This window comes from Notechis scutatus, chromosome 2, assembly GCF_049901735.1.
Source record: "Notechis scutatus isolate UNSWTSFEM ecotype Mainland chromosome 2, rNotScu1.2, whole genome shotgun sequence".
Lineage (NCBI taxonomy): Eukaryota > Metazoa > Chordata > Lepidosauria > Squamata > Elapidae > Notechis > Notechis scutatus.
Genome location: NC_142010.1, coordinates 204,458,868 through 204,476,652, shown reverse-complemented (window position 1 = coordinate 204,476,652; position 17,785 = coordinate 204,458,868). Strand labels below are relative to the sequence as shown.

Here is a 17,785-nt window from a genome sequence, read left to right as displayed (position 1 = left end):
ACTTCTTTATAAACATATTAACATGAGTAAAGTTTATAATACCATTTGTAGATTCTTTCAACACAAAAAGCAGCATCAGCTCAGAGCAGATACCAATTTCAGCAAGCAAGCAAGTCTCCTTGACAAAATTGCAGGCACCTGAGCTGCCTTCCTTGCTTCCCATTTGAGGCCTTTCCCCCAGCTGCAGCATGGCAGAGTTGCCAGTAAAGCTGCAACCTTGACACAGGTGTGGGAGAAAAATAGAGGAGTTGTGAGTTTTGGAGTTCTGCAGCCACTAGCAAACAGACTACACAACCAAATGAAAGAAGGAACTTTTTTTCTTCAGAGGGCGTGAATGGTCCTCAGAAAAAGTAGAAAGGGCCCAGCAAGAGAAAGCATAACTTGGAAAGGGGCAAGAGCTCTACATGCTGGCTGTTAAAAAACAACAAGAAAGAAGAAACGTAGAAGAAACTACAGAGAGTTAAAACAGAACTAGCTTTGTAAGAAGAAAACATAGAGAGATATCATAGTTAAGAGTACAGAGCAAACAAACAAAAGAGGACAGAGGTAATAGGAAGTGTATGTTTGCACATATCTTATGCATGATTTTTGTACACCCTTGCAAAATAAAAAAAATCTTCCTTCCTTATAGGGAGATGTAATGGAAATCCCCAAATGTAGGAACTAGTGCTTTTGTGTGTCTCCAGTCTAATGATGATGGGTCAATCTAATGATGGGATATGGTTTAAAAAGAACCCCTGACAATATCACCACACACAAAGAAAAGGGAACTCACAGAAGCAGCAAAGCTATGCTGTCCCAGTCCAGCAGTTTTCTTCTGTTACCTGTCCAGAAGAGCTCTGGACAAGAGTTTTTCCTCTGAAAGTCAACAGTGAGGGAACTCTTCATGTGAGTCTCTGCCTCTCTCCCCCAGGAATCTTTCTCAACACCTTGGATCAGTAGCCTAGTCTTTGAGGTGTAATTTGAGGGCTACTTCACTACATTCTTCTTCTTGGTGATTTGGGTCTTAGAAAAAATGAAGGGGGATTGTTATTTTTTTTTTTTTTTTTAAAAAAACTTCCTGTGAAATCTTATAAACTGCTCGACAGAAATTAGGTAGGGTCAATGTTCTCTAGAGATTCTTATCATCCTTATCTTTTAAAACCCCTTTTGCTAAAAAAATAAACAGCTGCAAGTATTTATATGCCTTTCCTTTATAGTCTATGGATGATTTCTTTCCCAAATCAAATCACAAAGTGTCTTGAATCAAGATCACTTTATCTCTGAATCTCAGACCCCGAAATCATACCAAAGCTGAATTGCAGAGGCCTGTTATTTAAAACTTTTTCATTATTTGATTCAGTGTGATTTTAGTATCCCTGGAGAGCCCCAGATATCTAAGAACTGAAGTCCTGTTTTCTAGGATCCTTTCTGAGATTTGATCTGGGCTTAAATTGTAAATGTTTTTTATCATGCATCCTATCAGTTCTCCATTACCTACAATAAACATACACACCCAATCATCATAAAATAATTGTTTTCTTTCTCCAATTGTATGTCTATCTCAGCAGACAAGTTTCTGTATATTATGTACTAACTACATATTCTGGATTTTGATGACAGTTTTTATTTTTTGTTTTACTTAAAATACTAATGTTTAGACATTTGATGGAGATTTCTTTCTTTTTCTTTTTTCCTTTGACAGTGTGGTTGCAAAACCTTCAATTAAGTTGAAAAGTAAAACCTCCATGAATTGAGAACTTCAGGGTCATAAAAGCCCCAGATCTCCTGGCTATTATTCCCCAGTCTTGTTTCTTTGATTGAACAAAAAAATAATAATACTACCTGGTCCCTTTCTCTTTGACTCCTACACAACATATATTCTTTCTGCCTTAAAGAAGCTGCTTCTTTCTTAGTCTTTGTGTACTATATAAATAGACAAGATAAACTTTGAAAATCCTGGGTGCTGAGTTGATCTCCTCTCATTATTTGCTTTTTGAAACTAGATTGACGCTACGCCTGATCACCCCAAGGCAGTAGGATGTCTTCAGTTACCCATAGCAACTTTCTGATGTTATAGCCTTATCTGTGATAGATAAGTCTATTGAAAATTTCTGGTGTAGGAGTTCAGATAATGCCCTGTCTACTGCAAATTTATATTGACAGCAGGAGAGTTTTCAGCTTGAGTTTGAAAACTAGTTCCTTTCAGGCACACAAATCAGGATGTCATATTGAATTTATTTGGCAAATGAAATGCAGGATCCTTGCTATGTCTCTTCTTGACTGGGGGAGCTTCGCCATTTCATTCATAGTTCAAGAAGTCAATAGGGTGGAGTGTGTGTGCATGAGTGTGAATTAGTGTTTATCCAACATATATTGTGCTCTTTCTAGCAAAATGGATTTCTGAACTAACACATGGCATTTAAAATACAAATACAGGCTGGTTGTTCAAAAGAACAGTAATGAGAATGCTAATGCTTTTAGCCTGACAAGATTCTAAGAGAAATTAAGGCATATGACTGTTGCTGCTATCCTCCTCCTCCCTTCCTCCTCCCCTCCTCTTCCTCCCCCCTCCCCTCCTCCTCCTCAAAATGTTTTAAAGAACTTACTCCAAAAATTTATGTTGCTGAGAAATTTGTTATGCGAGTTTTGCCATATTTTTTGATGTTTTTATCACATTTGTTAGCTGAATCCTGAAGTTGTTAAATTAGTAACATGATCGTTAAGTGAATCTAGTTCCCCCACTGACTTTGCTGGTCAAAAGGTTGCAAAAGGGGATCACATGATCCCAAGACACTGCAACCGTCATAAATATGAGTCAGTTGCCAAACATCCGAATATAAATCACATGACCTTGGGAATGCTGCAACGGTCATAATTTTTCAGTGCTGTTGTAACTATGAACGTCCCTAAATGAACTTTCATAAGTCGAGGACTACCTTTATTAGATGGAATTAGGATATGATCAAGTTTCAATGATCTTTATTGAAGAATTCAGACTAGTCATTCCCTGAATCCATACATTCTATTCTATGCATTCAGCATCTAAGAACTGGTTGTTGAAGCTCTAGAAAACTGGGGACAGGGAAGGCAAAGTATTTGAACTGAAAAGGCACATCAGCTCAGAATTGATAGATATTCTTGATTAATCACCGTGAAAAATAACTTATCTTTTCTGTGCTATTGATTACTTTTGTTCAGATAGAAACAGCTATAGGTAATCCTCAACTTAAAACCACAACTGAGACCAGAACTTCTATCACTAAAAATGAGGTCATAAAGTGACTCACACCCAGTGACTTCTTTTGCTGTGGTTGTTAAACAAATCCAGTGTCCTCCATTGACTGTCTCAGGAAGGTTGTAAATGGCAATCACGTGACACCCCTTCCCAAATGTTACAGCTATCATAAATATATACTAGTTACCAAGTGCCTGATTTTTGATCACATGATCCCAGGGACACTGCAGCGATCATAAGCGTGAGGGGTGATTGTAATTCACTTTTCAGTGGCATCATAATTTTGAACGGTTGTTAAATAAATGGTGATAATTTGAGGGTTACCTGCACTCCATACCATGTGGCACATAGACATATACTCACAGGTTGAAATGTGTCAATAATTTGACCTTTGTTTTTCTTCCCAAACTGTCTGCTCCTTTCATCCCTACAGAGCATATTCCTTTCACGTTACTGCAGATGGCCAGATGCAGCCAGTTCCTTTCCCTCCAGATGCTCTCATTGGACCAGGAATACCTCGGCATGCTCGCCAGATCAATACCTTGAACCATGGGGAAGTGGTGTGTGCGGTTACCATAAGCAATCCAACAAGACATGTGTATACTGGTGGAAAAGGGTGTGTCAAAGTCTGGGATATCAGCCAACCTGGCAATAAGAGTCCTGTTTCTCAACTGGACTGTCTGGTAAGAAATTCTGAATAAAGGTGGTTTCATTGAAGTTCAGTACTAAAACCTGGGTTCAGATGAACTTAGTTTAGTCTTGAGGTTATTTCTACCATAAAAGCAATAATTTTAATTAAATGTACTTAGAAGCAAGCTATTAATAATTTGTGCCACTGTATCCTTACTTCCACCATATTACAAGATACCAGTGTTGCCAAAAACACATATTGTTTTAGCTGCAGTGCTTCAAGTGGCTTAACTTAAAATGAAATTCATCTGCCCCAGAGAAAAACTTACTGAACTTTCTAAGAAAATGAAATTGTTTGTAGCACTGTATTTTCTTCATCAGAGGTGTCAAACTCAGGGCTGCTTGGATCTGGCCTGCAGGGCTGCCCTGGAAGCAGCGAAGAACCAGCCTGCGGTACCTTTGCTGCTTCCATTTTTGGCTGCGACAGCCTCCTGAAACTCTCTGCCAGCAAAAACGGAGCTCAGGAGGGCTGTGCATGGCCCTCCTGAGCTCTGTTTTCAGCTGTGATGGCCTCCTGCAATCCTCTGCCAGTGGATTCAGCGTGCGGCCCTGCTGAGCTCCGTTTTCACTGGCAGAGCTCTCGGGCCAACCACAGGTACCCCCAACACGAGTGATGTTGAGCTGGTTATGCCCACACTGGCCATGGCCCCCCAAACACAACCCTGATGCGGGCCTCAATGAAATCAAATTTGACATCCCTGTTCTAGATGTTTTACAGAAGTTTTGCTATTCTAATTTGTGTTTTAGAAGTGAACATGTTGACAATTGGTTTTAGTTTATGGGTTGGAATCTATAATAACTCCTTACTTTTTCCATCTCTTTTTTCTTTTTGGGTTACTTAACTATAACAGAGATGTCCTATAATCTCTTTCTTGAAATGGCTTGCAAAAGTGTCATAGCCCATCAGTGCATTATATATTTCTGAGGCCATGTGTTTTTCTCCAGAATAGAGATAACTACATTCGGTCTTGTAAGCTACTGCCTGATGGATGCACCCTGATCGTTGGTGGGGAGGCCAGCACGTTATCCATTTGGGACCTGGCAGCACCCACTCCACGTATAAAAGCAGAGTTGACATCCTCGGCTCCCGCCTGCTACGCACTAGCAATCAGCCCCGATTCCAAGGTGTGCTTCTCCTGCTGTAGCGATGGGAACATTGCAGTATGGGACCTGCACAATCAGACCCTGGTCAGGTTAGTTGCTCTACTTTATCCATTTGAAACTACTCTGAAAGCTACTTTTATGTGGACGTACTCCATCTGCCACTGGTTCTTCAGAATGAAAAGTTTGAGTACATCAAAAGTTTTCAGGGTTATGTGTTTCAGTTTCACAAGAAAATCTGCAGCATTCAATTGTCTGGGTGCTGATATTTGGAAACAAAACCTTATGAGTGGGAAGCTGTATTTTTATGGATAATGTCTTCTGAAATCTCAGAAGCCAGTGAGATGACATCCAAAAATAAAAATCCAGCAATCACTAATGTGGTTTATATTTTAGAATGCTATGAAAATAATTATAAGTTGTGAGAAAAATGAGTTCTATGATTAATTGGCATGGGTTTTGTTTGAAACTGAGATTTTCTTTGTGTCAAATCTGATTGTTGTGGCTTCAAATTGTACTATAAAGCTGGAAGCACAATGTCCTACTCCTTCCTCTGTTTTGTTTTCAAAAACAATAGTTTGAACATTTGAGAAGGTACATCATTAGCTACTTATAGTTTATTTACAGCCTTTGTTTTCTTACCTAGAATGGAAACTAACACCAATTCTCAATTTCTGCCCTTGTTTTGAGCAAAGGTGCATTTTTTGTGATTGCTGTACTTGTCTGGCCATGACAGGGAGTGAGTTTTATTCTAGGGAATATTTATTTGTCACCATTTGTAAATAAATGCCATTCCTGTCTTTAAAAAAATGAAAGCTGTTAGCTACCTTGTCTGCCAGAAATACTGCAGGTGTGCTCTGCAAACACTTGAAAATGCTGAATGTTAAAGAATATTTATAGCTTGTTCAGGTTATCTGGTTATCTTCAGTTGTACAGTGCATAGTTTGTATCAAGGAAAGGTACAGGTAGTCTTTGTACTTTTTACGACCTTTCCCTGTTGAGGGTCAAGAGTGGATCCTCAACAGTTAGAAGTTATGATGGCTTCAGAAGAAGTGACAATCCGTTCTTGGAATTAGAATAGTCACACTAACATGATCACAATTAGGGCTCTTGGCAACTACCCCACATTTACAACATTTGTAGCCTCTTCGTGCAGGGGTGGATTTCTACCAGTTCTGTCCACCTCTGTAGAACCGGTAGCTCTGAAGAGCAGCAGACATAGAACCGGTTTATGTCTGCTGATGTTTTTGCCCACCCACCCACCTGGGCTCTTACCTGATCTTTATTTCCTGATTTTTCAACCTCAGCTGCTGTGCGAGGCACAGCTGCAGTTAAAAAAACAAGAAAAGAGGCACAGCTGCAGTTAAAAAAACAAGAAAAGTTTAAAAAAAACAAGAAAGGCTGCTTCTCTACACGCAGCGTGCTGATGACGTGCTAATGACGATATACATGCGCGCAGCTCACAGCGTGCAGGGAAGCTCGTAAATCCCGAACCGGTAGTTAAACCTGTCGTATCCCACTCCTGGATCCTACCAGCATAACAACCGGTTCACTTCGCATGTGTGCGTGCCAAATGTGCGCTGCACGTGCACACTACTTACAAATTACGGGTCCAGCAAGCATGCACTTGCTCCAGCTGACGAGTGGCACTCAGCTATGCTGTGCAAAGCAGCTGAGGAGGAAAAAGAGAATAAAGGACAGCCTAGAGCCCGGGCGGGTGGGCAGGCCAAACAGATGACCAGAAGATCGTCGCAGTGAACCCTTTCGGTGTTAGCTGTTCTTCGGAGCTACTGGTTCTATAGAACTGGGCCGAACCAGTAGAATCCCACCCCTGCTCTTGTGGTTATGTGATCATGATTTGTACCCCTCCTATCTGGCTTCTGACAAGCAAAGTCAGTTAGGATTTGCTTAATGACTGTGATTCACTGTTGTGATTTGCTTAACTACCACCTTAAAAATGCCCATATAATTGGGTCTGCACTTGCTTAACAACTGAATCCCTTAGCGACCAAAATTCTACTCCCAATTGTGGTTATAAGTCAAGGAGTACCTGTGTAAAATACAACATAAATCTATTGGTATGTAAGTACAAATAATTAGTGACTGAAGGATTTCCCATTCAATTAGCCTCCACCAGGGATAGCTGATAACATTAAGAGTGAAATGATGGCAAACTTGTTACATAATTAACCTCTTTTATAATGTGCTTGATCAAGAGCTGATCCTCTATTGACATTCTTCATCCATTTTTCCATCATACTTTAATAGCTTTTCATTCTCTAGTGGGCTCTTTTAATTTGAGTTCCTACTGCACCTGACCTCTTAATTCCTCAATCATCTTTCTTAATTCAGTTACATGTGGGCCTTCTGCTTATTTTGAACTACTACTCTACTGACGCTGGCTTCAGGCTCTTGCGTAGCTTTGTTTGTTGACATATGCTGTTCTTGATTCCATATTCTTAAGAACAATAGTCCATTTGATTGATTGATTCATCCATATTTTTATATTAGTGTCAACAAAAACTGAAATTAAATTGAAATCACAAGAGCTTCAAGACCTGACTCTGTCAGTTAGCTTGGGGCTCCAAGGGGGGGAGTTTCACACTGCAGGTAATTGATAGATTAATAACAAATCCCACCTCCAACCCACCCCTTGTCCTACTCCCTCCCTCCCCACTTTTAGTTAGGGTTGAGAATTTGTATTTTTATATTTTTGTAGTATTGTATTTGTAATATATATGGGCTTTGTATAATTTTTATCCTTTTTAACATCGTAAGTTGCCCAGTTAGCCTGTGGTAAGATGGGTGGCCAATAAATTTAATCAATAATAATAATAATATTGCTCCAATCTGAAAGATATGATGCTGTGTTCAAAGTCATAGGATCATATCAATGCAGCATTTAAACACATCAAAAACAAGATGAAATTTCTCATCAAGGGCCAAAGTCCAACTGGAATAAGATGCTTGTCAGGGTCCTTCCAAATAGCAGAAGCTAGATGTATCTCCGAATGCAGCATATGAATGCAATAGGCTGCCATTTTTTGGCTCCTCACCTTCCCTCTGCTTATGACGTATGGCCTTAAAAACACCTCCTTTGGTTGCCTGGGGTAGGCGGGGCAGAATCATCTTTTTTAAGTAGTCTGTAGCCAAATGTCATGCATTGAACAGCCTAATCCATAATAATCAGCATTTTGAGGTAGATTCAGAAACTTACTGGCAGCTCATTCAGGGACCATAGAATGGCAGTAACTCTACAATCCTCCTTCACAAAATGTAGGTGCTGAATCATTTACAAAGGCAGTAGAGTGTGTTGGAATAGTAAAAATGTGTGATTGTGAGGGCCATCGGAGCCATGTAAACCAAGTGGTGCCATAACTTGCATTTCTATTTTAAAAAATGAGCAAAGGAGTCCTAGTTTCTATTTGCTGTCCAAGCAGGAATCATGAATCTAGGTGGACCAACAAAGTATAAACTAGATCTTCTGGGATAGGGATCACCAGTTCGGAACTGGGCTGCGGAAAGTATCGGGAGAACACGTATTTGTGTGCAGCTCTCCTTTTGTGAGCAGCAGGTACTTGTCTCACGCATGCAGCTCCCCTTGTGCAGGTAATGGGTGCTTGCACTCAAGTGCCACTCATCTGCCACTTGCACAGAACTACCCCCTCTTTCCAAGCCAGGACGGTTGGGGACCAGTGTTCTAGGGGAAGTATAACCCTTGGTAGAGATTTCTGGACAGCCAAGATAGTTGTGAATGAGAAGCAACTCTACTCAGTTACAGACACTTTCTTGGTACCCAGTCTCTTACAGCCACCAGATTCTGATTCAAAACTTCCAAAGCTGGTTGTAGCTTTGTATAATTGAATATCAGCATGCCTTAAAAATATTTATATATAAAAAGAGAAAAACGCTGTCTCCAAAGATTGCGAACAATTGGTTAGACTGGTTCTTCTACCTGAGCGAATCGTTCCATTTAATAAATATGATGAAAACTCTGTTCTGTACTTATTCCAATGTGAAATTTCAAAGGGTCGGTCTTTTCCCCCATGATATTTGACATCAGTGCCACTACAGTAGGAGCCCATCAGGTTGGAGGGTTAAAGTCAGTGGTGGTATGTTCCGGTTCGGCCCAGTTTGGCCGAACCTATAGTTTAAAAAACAACAACACACCTCATGATCAGCTGAGAGTAGAAAGAAGAGAAAAGCGCAGGAACAGCCCTTCCACCTGCCCCTGTGCTTTTCTTTATTCGATCAACTGATTGGCACTGCAGGCCTCAGCTGGTGTGGGGAAAGCATGTTAGCTGCATGCGCATGCACACGTGATTACCGAACCGGTAGTGAAACATGTAGTATCCCACTGCTAGTTAGACTTATGGTTGAGGTTAGGGTTCAATATCAATATTAATAAATGTTGGTTTTTATAAAGTCCCTTGCTGTACCTTTCCTCTGCCCTTCTGTTGCAGTAAATGCCTGGCCTCTTCCCCAATTCTGTTTCTCTTTCATTTACCACCTAGATCAGGGTTCTCCAACCTTGGCAACTTTAAGTCTTGTGGATTTCAACTTCCAGAGTTCCTCAGCCAGTTTTGCTGGCAGAGGAACTCTGGGAGTTGAAGTCCACAAGATTTAAAGTTGCCAAGGTTGGAGAACCCTGGCCTAGATATCCCATTTGGCCATAATATCCAGGGAATTTCTACAGACCTCATCAAACTCCACTCCATCTTCACCATTCAAACAACTTACTATCATTTATCCACATAGTCATGCCTTCTGCTGCACATTACCAATTTTAGGCATTTTTGCCTACCTACCTGCAGCAATGTCAACATAGTTCCTAGTGGCACTCATGCACTACTGCACTCAATGTACTATAGTAAGACAAGTGTTTCTACTCTCCCTGGTTCCCTCTTCCCATAGTTTGGTCTTCTTCATTTCTCCCTACCTCTCACCTGGGAGCTGAATTCCAAAGTCCACCACCAGATTAGCCTGTTCTTTCAATTAGGCTTCCTGGCCATTTCAGGTTCCTTCCATTCTCTATCTTCAGCCAGTGTCAAATCAGCTTGGGCTCCTGGCTTGGCTTTCTACTGCTCCCATTACTTTTCTAGTCTCTGATCCCAGATTGGTCTCTCAGTGTCGCTGTCAAATCTTCATCACAGCCTCTACCTCTGTTATCCACCTCTGTCAGAACACGTGTGTGTGTGTGTGTGTGTGTGTGTGTGTGTGTGTGTATTTTCCTGATTGGGCCTCCTTTTTCACTTTAGTGGCTGCTGAAATAATAATGGCAGCTGCTGTATTTTCCATTTGTGACCTTAGTGACTGAGGCCATCAGAAAATTGCTGACCTGAATTATCCCTAATTTCCTCACCACTGTCTGACAACTCTCCAAATCTTATGGCCAAGGTTCATGATTCAATTTTGTGTCCATCTATCTCCAATAACACATCCACCTTTCCTCACCTTTTGGTCTGACCTTCTGTCAACAACTTCTCATAACATTTAACATTTTCTCACTCTTTTCCTCACAACACAATCCTATTATTCATTTTCTCATATGTTTTTATCCCCACCACCTACCCCCATTTCTACAAATTCTCACTGACAATTAGGCTGGATGCCTAATTCAACCCTAACCCTCTTGCTAGCCAAAACAGTTCCTACCCAAGGCGATTAAAAACTATAACAAAACTTTCATTTATCTGCACTGTAGTCTGGCACCAGCTCTCATTGTTTTGCCTGCCTTGTTTCATGAAACTTATTGAAAATTTAAAATTACACTTTAAACTGTCAGAACTCTCTTCCTGTTGCCTTAGTGTGAAATCAAAAACCTTTCTGTCATGATACTTTGAATACTAGCTTGACAGCATCTAATCTTGGAGGTCTAGGAGCTTCAATCTCTTGGCATTAAATACTTTGTATCATAATAGGCTAATCCCCCCCAAAAAAAAAAAAAAAACACTTCAATTTGTTAAATGTAAGGCTAAATTTAAGTTAAGTACATTTAAGACTATCCTCAAATAACTGTCAACTGTAAATGAATGAAACAGCTCTCAAACAGTTCACTTACCTAAAGGATAAATAAAAATAAAAATTAGCTCAAATAATGTTCTGCTTTTCTTGATGCCTTTGTTGGTTTCTAGTCAGGGGTTTCTCCCTTCTCCCTTGGCTTCTTTTTGCAGATGACCTCTAATATTTCCAAGCTTGCAAGGCCTGGTGTGTAATTAGCATAATGCTCACATAAGTAATTTCCTTTCAAGCCTTCAAGATTAAAAGAAAGAATGTTTTGGTACACCTTGGTGGGAATGATTTGGCAAGGAAGAAACTTTTAACAGTCCAAAATAGCTTTGTAATTTAACAGTGTTTGGTGGACCACAAAACCAACTATTCATATATCACCAAAAAAAACCTGGCAGTGATGCACAATAAATCTCAGCAAGCACAGCTGACATTTGCACCTGCCTTCATAATGAGAGGCTATTTAAAGCATCGGCATTTGGCCACTTAAGCATTTCTGGACACTTACAGATTGAATGAGTCATCTTAATTACAAGCAGAAATGTGAACCCTATACTGATGGGCCAAAAATCAAATTAATTTAAGTTCTGCAGCTTGTGTTTTGTTTTTAAAGAAAACGGACAGCTCTGTATTTAATTTTATTCTTTTTTTTATGCCCATAAAGTAGAATAGTAAAAAGTTAAGACTTTGAAAACTGAGTCCCTAACTTCAATCTCTTTTTTTCTTTCCTCCCTTCCTCCTGGTTCCTGGCTGATACCCATATTCATAAAGTTATTTGATAATATTGATGCTATCAACTAATGCAATGCATTTCTGCTTTTGCAATGCCAAATTTTCAGACACATACATTGTATGCATGCTTATTTACAAGCTATGGCATCAATACATTTAGATGTTTGATTTGCCCAAGAAATCAGGTTAAGTTGAAATAGTTTGTCAGTTACCACCTTTGAATATAATTTACACTGCACTGTGCATTATACCGGAAAGTTTTGGCCAGTATTTCAAGCGGAAATTATTATTTGTATCTGCCTTTATCTTCTGTATCTCTTTTTCCCTTCATCATCTGTGATTACAATGGGTTTGGGCTTTACTTATGCAAGTACTAATTACACAGTAGATCAGATCCTTTGAAAAGGGAGTGTGGTACTGAAATATAAGATGTGTATATTGGAAAAAAGACAAAACAGCAATAGAACATTTTTTGAATTCTTTCATGGCTTTCCTTTTTGAATAATAGTCACTTTCCTTCAATAGCCTTGGAACTTTTTCAGTACCTTAGAAAAACAATCTGAATCAGCATTGACATTCTTAATTTGACTTTTATTTTCGAAAATGCAACTAAAAATAGTAATCTGACATGGCCTCAAGTGGTGGCATTAATTATTCCCTATTGGTTGAACTTTTTGTGATTCATTCAGCCTTACCTGCAGTCAGTACATGTTGTAGAAAAACTCCTTTTTTCACTTTCTGAAAGACAGTGCTCCTCTAGGGCTTATCAAGCAGATTCGTAGCTTATCCCAGGATAGTTCTTCTTCAGCTGCTATTATGACATGGTACTAAATCTAATTGTTGATGGGGGAAAAAAGCAAGTCTTTTAAACATTCAAGCTTAGGGTTTAATATATACTTGAGTAAGTTTTTATTACTGAGAACAAGGGGTTTCACAGATAAAATTTATATTTAAATTATAACTATTTAAAATGTAAAATGTTGAACAATGATGACAGACTTAGGTCAGAGTTTTGCAAGGCTTAGTCAGGACGTGTTTCTTGATAGCTTCCTCCTTGTGTTTATGTAGCCAAATCTTTTAAACATTTTTTTAAAAATGTCCTTGATTTGGCAGCTTGACAAAGCCTATAAATAACTGGCTCTTTCTGTGAGCCAATTTGTCTTTTGTATATTGAGTTTAGCTTGGTAATCTGTTCAATTTTATTTCCAGGTGTTGCAGTAGTGAATTACAGCTTATCAAAGAGTCTTCCACCTTTTACAGATCAATGCACACATATGTTTGGTTCTCATTACCCAAATTTGCGGCTCATTCCATGTGCTTTGGCACCTGCAAAAAAAAAAAAAAAAGCTTGCATACAGGGAGCTCATTTCACAGTAGGAAGGGTGCAAGATTGCTGCTTCATGCACATTAGCTAATGCAGAGAAGATGATACTCAGGCAGAATCCAAAACTAACAACACAACAGTGTTTACCTTGAGTTCTGGCAGGAAATCATTATTCAATCTGGTTTGTTTTATCAGGCAATTCCAGGGCCACACAGATGGAGCCAGCTGTATTGACATTTCTAATGATGGTACCAAGCTCTGGACGGGAGGCCTGGACAACACTGTCAGATCCTGGGACTTGAGAGAAGGAAGGCAGCTCCAGCAGCATGACTTCACATCCCAGGTGTCTTTTATTTTCTTTAAAGCATTTCTAAGACAGTGAATAATACACATTTCAAATCCTTCATCTACTGGGTACATTTAGTAACTCTGGGAGGAGACCAAACATTTGTTCAGAAGTACTGCTTAACAGTGTTCACAGTTTAACCTTATTATCCATATAGGTTGCTATAGTCTCAAACTACTATTTAGGAAGCCATTTATTAAGGGATAAAAACCACTTCTAACGAGGATGTATTTAGGAATTTATACCACCTGTTTGTGACAATTTCTTTGAAATTTTTTTTTGAATATTTCCTATACAATCTTTAAAACTGTGAGTGCATATATAAATCTTACTTGGCATTTTTCACTTGGGTTAGGTGAAAACAAAGGAGAATAAAATGCAACAAAATGCCTTTGTAGGTGACAAGCCTGTTTAGCACTAGTCCACATATTCTGGAATTAATATATACATATTATAAACGTATATTGGTCCTGATTTCTAGCTCTAAATCATCATCCTATGTTTCACAATATATATACAAAGCAGTTTCTATTTCTCTCTCCCTCCATCCCTTTCTTTCTCTCCTTCTCTCATTGTTTACCCTTTTCGCTGGGATTGTAAATAGCTCTCTGTTTTTATTTTAAAGATATTTTCCCTTGGCTATTGTCCCACTGGTGAATGGCTGGCTGTGGGAATGGAAAGCAGTAATGTGGAAGTACTGCATGTAAATAAGCCAGACAAATACCAGCTTCATCTGCATGAAAGCTGTGTGCTCTCACTCAAGTTTGCATACTGTGGTAAGTTTGAGGAATAATGTCTAACAGTCATCAACATTTGTATAAATTAGCTACAGCTGCCCTTAAAAGAAGACATGCCACTTGAATATTTCCATTCCACTTTGCATTAAGAAGTAGAAAATAAATGTAGCTCTCTTCTTGCTGGTTCTCCCAGCAAGGATGTGAGAAGGCTTACAAAATAATAATATAGCGGATAGCGGCACTGTACAGTATTTTTAACCACCTGCAGAAAGTTTGCAAATTTGGAGTACTCTTTGACTTTTAATTCCTGCTGGATCAGTACATGGAGGTTGTTGTTTTTTTGCCAATTTTAGCTGATGTGCTAGTTGCAGCCTTACTTGAAATAGAGGGCATGACTACAGTGGTCCATGCCCTTATAACTGGTTAAACTGCCACAAATACTCAGCATGTGGCCACTTTTTTTTTTCCAATGATGTGGTCGGCCATCTGGGATGACTTCTTGTGGAGTTTTGTATGTCTTTAACATTGTCCTTTTCTGAAGGACTTTGGGGGCGTTGATATGCTTTGGTTTTATTTGTCAGATAAAATGTAATGTAAAATGCAAAGTGTAAAATCCCCAAACTGATAGTTACACCGGTCGGATCCCACCCCTGGTTGAAGGTCCACAGTTTTGATACTCACTGGACCAGTTAGTTATGACCTTTTAGTTAAATCTTGCATTTCAGTCACTTCATAAGGATACATCACTTGAAAAGTTGATTTCAGAAACTCCATGGGTTATTTATGCCAGCAAGCATTTGTCAAAATGAAAAGTTGTATTAAGTTTCGTGAAGTGTTCTTTGACACTTTTTCCTACTTTCTGTTCCCCTTGTCCTCTTCTCTCCCATGTGATGTCTTGAGTCACAGAGTTGCTTGTATTAAGTAAACCTGGAAACAATTCAGAAGAGGGCTTTTATGAATACAGTATATGTCTATGTAGTATATCTAAATGTTCTCATTAATGATCATTTTCCAGGCAAATGGTTTGTAAGTACCGGGAAAGATAATCTCCTAAATGCCTGGAGGACCCCATATGGTGCCAGTATATTCCAGGTAAGAACTATAATTTGCATATAAAATAAGTTTAAAAACAGAATTCTTTTGAGATGGGGGGTTAATATTACCAGTACCATTACCAATACCCTTTCTGCTGTGCCAGGAGGTTCATGGAACTGAGCATAGGCTTATTTCAACCTTAAAATAGGACATGTTACACTCACATTAGAATTTAAATCCAAAACTTGATACATTGTGGGTAGGAGCAAGGGAAGGTTTGTGCATAGGTGTGAGTTCAGGCATATAGACCCTTATACTTCTGTTTCTTCTCTCCTAGTCCAAAGAGTCATCTTCCGTGCTCAGCTGTGATATCTCCGTTGATGATAAATACATAGTTACTGGGTCTGGAGACAAGAAGGCTACCGTCTATGAAGTTATCTACTGAGAAATTGCGTTGGAAACTTAAAAAGAGTTGAACTGGGCCAAAATGATTTTAAACTGTAGATGTAGAAAGACTCTACTTTTTTAAAACGATGAAACGAAGAACTTGGTTCCCACATCTTCCCACAACGCTCCTCAACATCTAGCAAGAAGGACTAACGTAGCATAGTTTTAATGGATTTTTAACAGCAGAGTCTGTTGCAGCCTTTTGGGGGCCTCCTTTTATGACATCATAGAATCATGCTCATTGCTTGATGATGTGGGATGACGTTTCAGCACTTGCGGTTCCACCTGCATTCTGTCTTGTGTAGAACAGTGGTATCTTGGATAAAATTGTTTCCTGGTTTTTGCCTCTTGGGATATGGGTTTTTGTATGTTTTGTTGAAGATCAAACATTTGTACAAATTGTAAATATATTTGGTTTATTACAGTAAAGGCTTTAGTATCAATAAACGGTCTCCTTTCTTTCCCCCACCGATGCCCCTTAAATAATTTAAAAGAAAAAAAAAAGGGCAGCATATAGTTTAAAACTTAGAAGCTCGGCTAAAACTGGCAAGTATTTGCTAAGGTTTTCTATTTTCAGCACCTGTAAAGTTTATTTAGGGATGTTGAATAAGAATTCATAGTTCATGTTGACAACCAACAAAAGTAATACAGAACTGTTCGGAAATATATGAACATATTTATAAAATGTAGTACTCCTATTACTGATAGAAAATAATAGTTTACAACACTGCATCAGAAAATGAGCACAGGGAGTTCTTGACTTACAAACAAAATTGAGCGCAAAATTTCCCTTGCTAAGCAAGATAGTTGTTAAGTGAATTTTGCTCCATTTTATGATCTTCCTTGCTACAAGTAAATCGCTGCAGTGTTAAGTTAGTAACATGGTTATTAAGTGAATCTGGCTTTGACCGTTGACTTTGCTTGTCAGAAGGTCGCAAAAGGTAATCACACTGTCATAAATACATGCCAGTTGCAAAGCATCTGGATTTTGATCACATGACCACCAGGATGCTATAATGGTGGTAAGTGGAAAAAATGGTCATAAGTCACATCATCGTAACTTTGAACGGTCACCAAATGAATGGTTGTAAGTTGAGGATTACCTGTAGTTGAGGCCCTTCCTGCTTTTGAGCTATTCCATTCTTCTGTGAGTTTTGCTACTTTGAAAGGATATGAATACAGTTAAGGTTTGACAAAGAATTTGCTATAATATTAACTGCAGATATACTGTGCTTCAGATCTGAAGCTGAAAAGGTGAGCCCAAATGCAGATTTACTGGGACTACCTGGGGAGCCCAGGAAAAGGCATAGCTCTCCTAAAGAGGCGCTGAGAGATATGAAGTATGTGTCTATTCCCACCCTGAATGACTTTTTTGAATCCAAAATGCATTTCTTCAAAAGTTAATGTGCATTTTGTACAACTGGTACACAAGATAAATTTAATCACATTAGAAGAAAAAGAAAACTTTTGGGTTTTAATGTTAATTTTGTTTCTTGAATATATCTGCCACAACTTGTGATAAGTAACCAGCCTCTCTGTCCTGATTCAGAAGAATGTCACCTGAAAATCAAATTTAAAAAAGATCTCCGAGCAAGGTTGGCTTAACTACGGACAACATTTTCCATTTGGGAGCAAATTTTCTTTCTGGCATCCAGTGCCTGAAAAGACATTAGTTTTTTTTTTTTCAATTTACATGCTCATTCTGCTGAATCAATTTTATAGTAGCATGAAATGATAATAGTTCTAATATATATAACTTTGCATCTGGAATATAAAATATTAAGTATTCTTGATGGCCTAGATGCATTGTCTTTAAAATGAGGACGGTGTCTCCATATCAACAGATTCGTATTAGATGTACATCTATATGAAAATGGCTGACTGAGTTTTTCATTTTGATATGACATTTTTGATGCATGAGGTTCCCACATTTCAGCCACTTTCAAATCCTGTTCTGTATCAAGCTATAAAAAGGTAAATATTTCAAATTATCCCTTTTTTTTCTCCTGCACAGCCTTACTGCTCATGAACAGATGGTCTCTGTTTATTTTTCGGTGTGTTTGTACACAGCAGGATACTTAAAACCTTAAAAAGAGTTTATGGGTGTTTTTTTTTTTTAATATTGGAAGTCTTGGTTCTTTGGATGG

General features: G+C 38.8%; 1 protein-coding gene across 4 annotated transcripts in view; it reads left to right on the top strand.

Moving 5' to 3' along the window:
• LOC113416814 (TLE family member 1, transcriptional corepressor) overlaps positions 1-16,085 on the top strand; it is an 82,487-nt gene extending 66,402 nt beyond the window's left edge. For all 4 annotated transcript variants that reach the window (XM_026674912.2, XM_026674897.2, XM_026674904.2 and 1 more), the window contains 6 exons: positions 3,651-3,900; positions 4,853-5,100; positions 13,269-13,416; positions 14,045-14,195; positions 15,172-15,248; positions 15,529-16,085. In XM_026674912.2, coding sequence (XP_026530697.1) covers positions 3,651-3,900; positions 4,853-5,100; positions 13,269-13,416; positions 14,045-14,195; positions 15,172-15,248; positions 15,529-15,636 — 982 coding nt within the window. In that variant the 3' untranslated portion in view covers positions 15,637-16,085. The remainder of the gene's footprint in view (positions 1-3,650; positions 3,901-4,852; positions 5,101-13,268; positions 13,417-14,044; positions 14,196-15,171; positions 15,249-15,528) is intronic.
• The last annotated feature ends 1,700 nt before the right edge of the window (positions 16,086-17,785 follow it).